The sequence below is a fragment of the Clupea harengus genome, chromosome 5 (genome assembly GCF_900700415.2).
Source record: "Clupea harengus chromosome 5, Ch_v2.0.2, whole genome shotgun sequence".
Classification (NCBI taxonomy): Eukaryota; Metazoa; Chordata; class Actinopteri; order Clupeiformes; family Clupeidae; genus Clupea; species Clupea harengus.
Genome location: NC_045156.1, coordinates 5,156,555 through 5,165,458, shown reverse-complemented (window position 1 = coordinate 5,165,458; position 8,904 = coordinate 5,156,555). Strand labels below are relative to the sequence as shown.

Genomic DNA, 8,904 nt, shown 5'->3' with positions numbered 1-8,904 from the left:
GTAGTGCTTACTCCAAGGTCTCCTAATTTACCGTAATTTCCTGACTATTAACTGCAAAGAAAAGATTGTCATTGAAAAAGCACAACACAATAAACAAAAAAAATCATCAAAACTAGGTCACCAGGGGATCGATTAACGTATCGGCTTGACTGTTTAGAATCCATTCCCACACCATGACACTAAATAAATGCTCAAGAAATGGTTTTCACTGTGAATGGGAATGGGGTAGTTGTGTGTGTGTGTGTGTGTGTGTGTGTGTGCGTGTGTGGGGAAGGTAGGTAGGTGTAGTATTTCTCGCACCACAAGTATATGGAATGACGCTCAATAGACTGTGGTTAATACTGCATAAATGACTGTTTCAATACATTGTCATAGCCTAGCACATAATTTTCTCAGAAATCCTGATGACTACAGAACAGTGAGCCATCTTTTGAAGGACAATGTCAGATGGGTCACTGGAGAGGTGAACATCTGAACTCCTGCATCCTGTTCAGGACTGAAATCACGATGCAATTAGTACTCAGCATTGACTGACTCCAGTGATATAAACATTTCAGTGAGACAATTATTAATAAACAGTGAATCAGAAGCAAGAAGCTGACATAAACCGAGTGTTTGGGACTTGCCCGTGAATCACACTACAGGAAACTTGTACACAACCACACTTGGCAACGCAGCAAATACAATGCGCTTGAGGGCCAGAAAACTGCTTTAAAAGGAAATGCTATCTTGAGTGGATACGAATGATATTTTTGGGTCACTTGAAAGGGGAACAAGTTTCTTTCATTTCAATTTTCCGACTTTCCGATCAGTCCCTGGATCATCATAAATAGCGTGACGGCCACAGAGAAAAAAAATGCTTACTTGATGTATAGTGGAACATGTGACTGAATTCCTCTTGCAGTATAATCAAAAATGTTAGGCAATGGAAATACCATCAGTTTAACAGTTGGATGCTGACTACACAAAAAAATCATCAAGTTTCAATCAAGTTTATCAGACTTGGCCTCCTGCTGGAGTTTCGGACGTAGAGGCACTTTTGCTACTCAAATGACCTGTTTATTTGAGAAACACTGAGGTGTTCTGGTTGTTGATAAAGCATGGCATTCCACATGCAGATTCCAACCAGGAGTCAGTGGCTGCTAGGAGACGTTTTTCTTCGTTTTGTTTCCGACTTGTGGTTGAGTTCAGCTTCTATAACAGGCAAGCAGTGGTTTCAGGAATGCCCAACTGTGTGGTATTTTGACTCTTTGAGTGTAAGGTGTGAGAATGACACACTGTGATAAAATGGTGCTCAAAAGCTCTCTGCAGAGAGGTGCTGGCAGAGTTTGACCTATTACTGCAAGCTGCTGTGGGAATCTCAAAGCAACCCAGCTTTTTTTTTCACTTGCTTGTTTGAGAGAAGCATGACATTATTGTTGTCCACACAAAAAGGTTAAATACATTGTTTTTGCGTTTCTGCAACCACAAATACATACTGATGAAGGCATCTGCAACAGTCAAGCTATGGTTTAAACTTGAATGGTGCACTTATAGTAAGTATTAACTGTATAAACTGGAGCTGCTATGCATGGAAGCATTTGAGAACTAAACTAATACAAAAAGAATCAAGAAGTCATCGCCATTTCTCATATCACCTCTGAACTGCTGTGTTTTGCATGCCCAATTGACTCAGTATGGCCTCGATGTGGTCTTAAAGTCAGAGTCTGAACAGTTTACAGACCTTTGCACAGCTACTGCATGGCACTGATGCAAATCTCTCCACATCACCTGTCAGTGAATCTGGCACCCAGAGAAGCTCAGCTCAGCTTCTAGTAGTGACCAAGAGCCTTGTCAGAGTGTCCCTGTGCCATGTGGTAAATATTGACCTAGTTGTGGCCAGGCCTGCCAGGAAATTGTCTGAAGTGCAGCCAAATTTTACATCTGGCATTTGACATTTCTATTCGGACATTTATTGGAGGTGGAGAATCTGTGTGAAACAAGAGGTGCATTTAATTACTTTACAAGCTTCATTAAGGTTTTAAAATCCAGAAAGAGTTTTGTTTTGGGGGCTTCTATGAGGCGCCTCCCCAAACCATGGTGTGCTTACTGGTCAAATGAAGATTAATCAGAGTGACCTGAGGAGAGGAGCTTTTTATTTTCCTTTGCATTGCACTGTCTACATTGGACTTGATGCTTTACATGATACTACTCAGTCATGGCTCAGTAAACAGTGTGTGTGTGTGGGTGCGTGTGATAGAGAGAGAAGGGAGGGTATCCTGCTTTCCGCATTTAAATAATGTGAATGTATTACAGTCAGAGGCGCTGATGAGTTTATGTGGTCTTCGTGTGCGTAAAGGGATGAACAATGTCCCTGGAGAAAACGCTTTTTTCTGCACTTTATGTGCGTCTTCTCCCGGGACACGTTTCTCTGTGGCATATTTCGGAGATGCATCATCTCCCAGTTTCAAAACCAGCGTTGTGAGTCATCCACCTCTGTACTTATAAACCACCACGACAGGGCAGTGAGAGCTCACAGCTGTGCACAAGTCAAGGGGCCCAGCTCAGAAAACACAGCTTGAACCTTACAAGCAGCGCGAACAGTCACAGTTTAATACATTTACTTACTGACAGAACCGTTTTGGGCTTTCTTGAAGATGGGTTGCTTGTTTCAGGTTGTTGTCATTTCGGCCGTTATTCTCTCCACGACGTCATTGACAGTGATGGAAAGACGGGATCAGTTTGTGGAAGCCACGGTAAGTGTTGTTCACCCGCCGGTTAACATCCAACTTTCCAGCTGCAGGCCGTGTTCTTGCGAGTCTTGAATATTTCAGCGCACGTAAATCCCTAAGTATCCGTGAATGTGAAATAAAACAATGTAGCTATTCTAAGAGGCGTGTAACGTTAGTTATAACTGCACCAAAGAAAACTTTTATTTTCAAATAAAAAACAAAGCAAAAAAGTTAAATTCAGCATCAAATTCACTTCTTATAACATAAACCAATTTACATTTGCAGATTCACAATAGAATGTTGAATGAAAGATGGACGCTCTAGGCAATGCATGTATAAACAGCTATCACTAACATTCCTATTAGGCTAGTTAATCACTGAAGAAGTCTCTGCATAGTCTACATATAAAAACAGAATTAAGTCGCTGTCTATTCAGGTCATGATTTTTCCACAGATATTTTTTAAACTATTTTTCTGTCCCTAGAAATATCTGAAAAGGTATGGCTACTTGAGCACTCCCTTGGACCTGCATGCAGCGAATGACCTGAGTTCAGAAACGGTTAAGGAAGCCCTCAGGTAGGCTACCAAATGTCGAAAACTGTGGAGGTTTTTATGAGACGGCACACTGCCCCCATGTGCTTTCCTCACTGCTGAAGTTTTCTTAAACTTTTTATGAGCAGGTTTATTGCAACATTTCTTTAGCTTGCAAACCTTTGTAGTTTTGGTGCACTGATGAGTTTGCCTGCCTTTTAAGTAAGCCTATTGGTATCTCTGTTCCACCAGAATCTTCCAGAGGGTGTCAAGCCTGCCGGTCACAGGAAAGGTTGACAGAGCCACCATTGAGAAGATGAGAGGACCTCGCTGTGGTGTTGAAGATCCTTTCAATCCGAAGGCCATGAAATACAGACGCTTTGGTGGTAAGAGTTCTTTCTTTTTTTTAAATAAAGTAATTAACAGGAATGTAGTGGTTAAAGATGCAGGATGTATAAACACAGCTTACATGGTATTTATAGAATACACTCACATGAAAAACCTCATAACTTAAGGTATTTGACCCTTTTGAATGACAGGATTTAGATCATGGCCCAGTTACTCCAATTACTTTTCGGAGAGCAGCTAGCTGGCCCCAAAATCACTTTAGCTGTTACCACAGTGATGCACAGTATCACAGGATTCCTTAATTGATGGCCTTAATGTGATGCACCTCCTTCACTCATTATGCCTTCCTAGTTGAGCTCTCCTTTGGACAGATAAGAACAGAAGGCTTGAAAACTGATTCTGCACCTGCTGGAAAGGCATGATTATTGTAATCATTCATAATGCTGACATTTCTACCATGAGCAATGGGTTTATAATATTTAAAATGAGCAGGGTCTGCTTTAGGCAAGATAGGAAAATGTGTTTAACTATGCATCAATGTTGGAAGTGGCTCCTATAGTATAGGTACAAATAGAGTGTGAGTAGTGTTGTTGTACTTCTGACACTTAGTCTACATTAACAGCACACTTTTCAGCACACATTTGCTCTTACTTACATGCGTACAGCTTTACTCCAACACTGAAGCCACACACTTTATGTGGACAGCATGCTTCACAGAACGCACAGCTCTGAAACTCCACAGCTCTGCTGTTCAGTCCACATACAGTAAGTAATTATGTTTGTGTTCACAGGAGCCTGGCGTAAAAGGAACCTGACGTACCGTATCTTCAACTACACACCTGACCTGGGCAAAGAGGGAACCCAGAGGGCCATCCGCTCTGCTTTTAAGTACTGGAGTGATGTAGTCCCGCTCAGCTTCAAGGAGGTGTCGTACGGCCGCGCCGACCTCAGGATCTCCTTCCACGACGGAGGGAAAAGCCTTTGCTCCTTACCCTTCGACGGGCCGGGTGAGCCGCACTTTTAAAACTATAGTCAGTTTGACCAATCGGATGTCCAAGTCGACTGACAGTGTTTGTTTTACCTGACTATGAGGATAGTTGCCTCAAAGAGTATTCATGGCCTTGCTTAGATCTTCTGCCTGTCACACACCAGTGGTGTTATGATGTGGTTTCAAAGCCAGTCTGTTCCACGCATGCTTATTTGAAAATTCCAGAGTGAAACGCTGGTTCCTTTTAAAACAAAAATATTTTTTTTAATTTTCAGAAAGATAAATATTCACTCTCATTTCATGGGGAATTGTGCAGGAAAAATAACATTTACAGCAGGATAATTCCATGCTTGCAGTATTGCTGAAATAAAGCAAGTGCATGCGCTGTTGCTGCAATTATGCTTAGCTTTCCTAACCATCTCAACCGGCTCCACAGGAATCTTACCTTCTCTAGATCTCTGACAACAGTGATGGTTAAGCAGTCAGTAGGCACAGTATTATATCCTCCCTTGCATACACAAAGCTGAATTGCTGTGGCACAGGGTTTTATTCAACAACTGAATTTCTCTCTTAGGTCGCGTCCTTGCTCATGCTGAAGCCCCACCCTCAGGTATCATACACTTTGATCTGGATGAGGATTGGACGGAGGGCAAGTACTCAGGCACCAACCTGCGAATTGTAGCTGCTCATGAGATTGGCCACGCCCTGGGTTTGGGGCATTCCCAGTTTACCAGCGCGCTGATGGCTCCTCACTACAGAGGCTACTCCTCCTACTTCAGACTGCATTACGATGACATCAGAGGCATACAGGCCATCTATGGTGAGTGAATGGTCTAAGTTACAAGAACACTGTTGTCCTTTGCACATTAGGTCCTTTATAGAGCGCCGCAAAAGGACCAATCAAAAACAGTCATTGACTGTCAGAGCTCATATCCATTCCATGCCAATCATACATTATTCTAGCCTATTGATAATGGTCTGCCTTTACCAACTAGAGAAGTAAGAATATCATGGCAGATTTTTTTTCCTTTTCTTCCGTACCCATGTGTGTGTACATGTGTTTGTGATAGGGGACAGAGGGTTCAGTAAAGAGACATGTGTGACTTAAGTCCCCCTCTCATTCCCTCTTTTCCTTTAGGTAAACGAGATACGGAGGACTCCAACTCTGTTGACATTTCACCATCTACACCTGCCCCTACCCCCACATTGTCTGAAGCACCAGACCCTTGCAGTGCCAAACTAGATGCTATCATGCTGGGTACGATTGCTACCTCTTTTAAAGTTAGTTTTGTGTCCACACATCCAAAAAACTTTGAATAGGTGCACGCTCGAAGTGGTGAACAAAGAAACAAGGTAATGATTGGCACACTGAGGAAGATCCTTTGGGTTAGAAACGCTGCAATAAATTACCTGGGAGATTCAACTGCGTGCCACTTCTTATCTTGTACCTAAGGTTGCTGCCTCATCCATGTAAGCTATCGGGTAGTAATTGCAGTACTTAGTTACCCGGAGACGTTAAATCTATTTTGCTCCTAAACAATCATGTTTGATTTTTCACTGCCGTGAAGTATGTTGTATTTAATGAATTGATCTGCTGGCTTGCAACAACACTTCGCCCCTTTTTACCAATAATAAAAAAAAAACATTCTTGTTCGTTTGGCAGGTCCCTGGAGGAAGACCTTTGCCTTCAGTGGAGACTACTTCTGGACAGTGGGTGATGCTGGGTACAATGAACCAATCAGGATCAACCTGCTGTGGAAGGGCCTGCCTGGGAACATCAATGCAGCTGTTCACTCTCAGAGGACCAACAAGACCTTCTTCCTCAAAGGTACTGCCGTCTTTTCTCTTCACTGAAAAATACATTTAGATTCATATGTTTATATTTAGATGCACATACATATGCACACAGATGAAATCAGAGACCACAGAAAAAAACAAGACACGAGATCAAAGCCATAGTTAAGAAAAAAATAACAATATTGTAATATTTAAAGGAAATTATAATAATTGAATGGATACTTCAAGTCAAACTGCTACTGGGATTAACATGTGGAAATGTAACATATTGTTTAAGATTAGATTTGTCCTTTCTTTGCATTGCAGGAAGCAAAGTATGGAGGTACACAGGCCTACGTCTGGACTATGGATACCCCAAGGCACTGACAAAGCTCTCGCCCAACATTGATGCCGCTCTGTATTTGGAGAAAAACAAGAAGATCATCTTCATTAAGGTAACAAGGCAATCCAAAAGAGATAAAGACACACACATGCAACCACTGAATATTCTCAAACAAGGTTTCCCCCTCTATTTCTCTATAGGGCTCAGTTTACTGGCAGTGGGATGAGATTTCCTACACAAACATGAGCATCTACCCCAAGCCTATATCCAATCTTTTCACTGGTGTGCCAAGCAACCCTGATGCAGCTTTCACCTGGAGAAATGGCAAGATTTTCTTCTTCAAGGGTAACAAGTACTGGCGCCTGAACCATCAACTCAAGGTTGACAGCGGCTACCCACTCAGCATCCAAGAGCGGTGGATGCAGTGCAACTATTAATCCACTAGTGGGCGTCAGAGACCATTTTCAGCAGCTGGAGTTGCCAGCTGATTGTGGAGACTACAGTTCCCATAGTTCATAGCGTTGACAAGGAGAGACCTGTTGGCTTGAGAGCAGAGGTTAAATTGGTGTTTCAGTGGTTAGGACACTTCCTATCACTGAAGGTGGTTTTCACTGTGATTCTTTTTTAAGTCAGTCTTCTCCTTTTTGAAGTTACAGATCAGTTCTCTTTTTCACTTTTTGCAAGACCCGTATATAAGGGCTGGGAAGTGTTGGCAATTGTTGGGGTAATTCAAAATCAGACCTTAATATAAGCGATCACAATTCAGATTCAGAAATAAGATTTTATTATATTTTGATTCCAGTGATACAACCAGCTTCATTGTAAATGTGTTTTTCTGTGGTGAAACTGATGGAGCTTATGCTAACGACATGTTCTGATTTTGAGAGTGTCCTAAGATTGACTTTTTTCATAATGACAAAGACTAGATGGCGTTGTACAAATATTTTATAATGTAATTCCATACAAGCAGGACTTGTTAATGCCAAGAATCTAGAACCTTCCTCTTTCCTATTGTAGCATCTGTGTGTGTGTGTGTGCGTGTGTGTGCTTGCTTGCTCTTGAGCAGTGTTTTTTTTTCATTAAGGGCTGTTATGTTTTGACCATCACAGGCCTTGTTCTTCCAGAATACTCCTTGCAATGGTTTGCTGTTGTCTGATGACTCATTACTTTCTAACTCTCCTGAAGTCCTGCTTTGGGTGTCTGCTTCTGGGACATATTGAGAGCTCATGTCACCATGTAGGAAACCTAAGGGAAATATCTTTTAAATCATCTCCTTGCTACAAAATGAAAAAGTCCAAAACAGTCCAAACACTTCAATTTGTTTGCGCTCTCTCTCTATGGTCTTATTTGACGTGTATTGAAACCTAAATGTTTGTGAAAAGGGAGTTATGAGGTGCTGCAGTGCTACCATAGAGCCAGCTGTATGCCTGCTATGTCTGTAGCCGCTTCATGGAGTTATTTGGCTAACTATATAGCTAGTTATTTCAGGACAAAAAAGTTCAGCCCATGTACAGGATGAGTTAAGGAGTCTGATAACATAAGTTCATATATACTGGTAAATACAGGGTTAACGCATTCATTTGATCCCTGTTCTGGGACTACGATTGCGGCAAGTAGTCAAATAATTCATGAAATATTATTTGATAAAGCTCCAGTAATTCAATGATGAGTCATATTCCAGTACTTGCCTTCTCACAGACAAGAGCCATTACAATGTGAAAGGGGTATTCTCTTCAGGAAGCTTCACTGTCTACTTTATTTTTAAAATCAGCTTCATGAGCTTTATTGTTTTGCTTATTGATCTTGAGTTGCCATTTTGCTGTACAAGTTTGTTAGTATTTTAGGATTCAAGGGACTCAAGAGTACACTTTGAGAGCACTGTTATCAATCAAAGGTTATTCATTTCTGTACGTGTAATCTGTTTTGTGTTGCCAATATGCCTGTAAGTGAAAAACAATCTATTTCAAAATGTACCTCAATAAATTTTACAACCACATCTGGTCCTGAGACAAGACTGGTGTCATTGTGGAGTCTGCTCACGAACAGATAATGACATAAAAGGAAATGAACTGTGTCACATACTGAGACAGGCCATGTGTTGCTGTGCAACAAACTTTCATAGCTGCCACACCAGAACCAACCTTTCGTCCAATCACAGAGCAGCATTACACCCCCATCCCCCCTAGAATCACTGCTTTTGAGACCCT

General features: G+C 41.6%; 1 protein-coding gene across 2 annotated transcripts in view; it reads left to right on the top strand.

The window, feature by feature from the left end:
• mmp19 (matrix metallopeptidase 19) overlaps positions 1-8,709 on the top strand; it is a 9,265-nt gene extending 556 nt beyond the window's left edge. The window contains exons 2-10 of one of the 2 annotated variants that reach the window (XM_031567439.2): positions 2,655-2,735; positions 3,196-3,287; positions 3,495-3,628; positions 4,382-4,597; positions 5,153-5,398; positions 5,717-5,836; positions 6,242-6,406; positions 6,682-6,809; positions 6,898-8,709. In XM_031567439.2, the coding sequence (XP_031423299.1) occupies positions 2,655-2,735; positions 3,196-3,287; positions 3,495-3,628; positions 4,382-4,597; positions 5,153-5,398; positions 5,717-5,836; positions 6,242-6,406; positions 6,682-6,809; positions 6,898-7,134 (1,419 nt within the window). In that variant the 3' untranslated portion in view covers positions 7,135-8,709. Of the gene's footprint in view, positions 1-2,379; positions 2,736-3,195; positions 3,288-3,494; positions 3,629-4,381; positions 4,598-5,152; positions 5,399-5,716; positions 5,837-6,241; positions 6,407-6,681; positions 6,810-6,897 lie in introns of those variants that run through there. The other variant, XM_012841061.3, reaches the window with a different exon arrangement.
• The last annotated feature ends 195 nt before the right edge of the window (positions 8,710-8,904 follow it).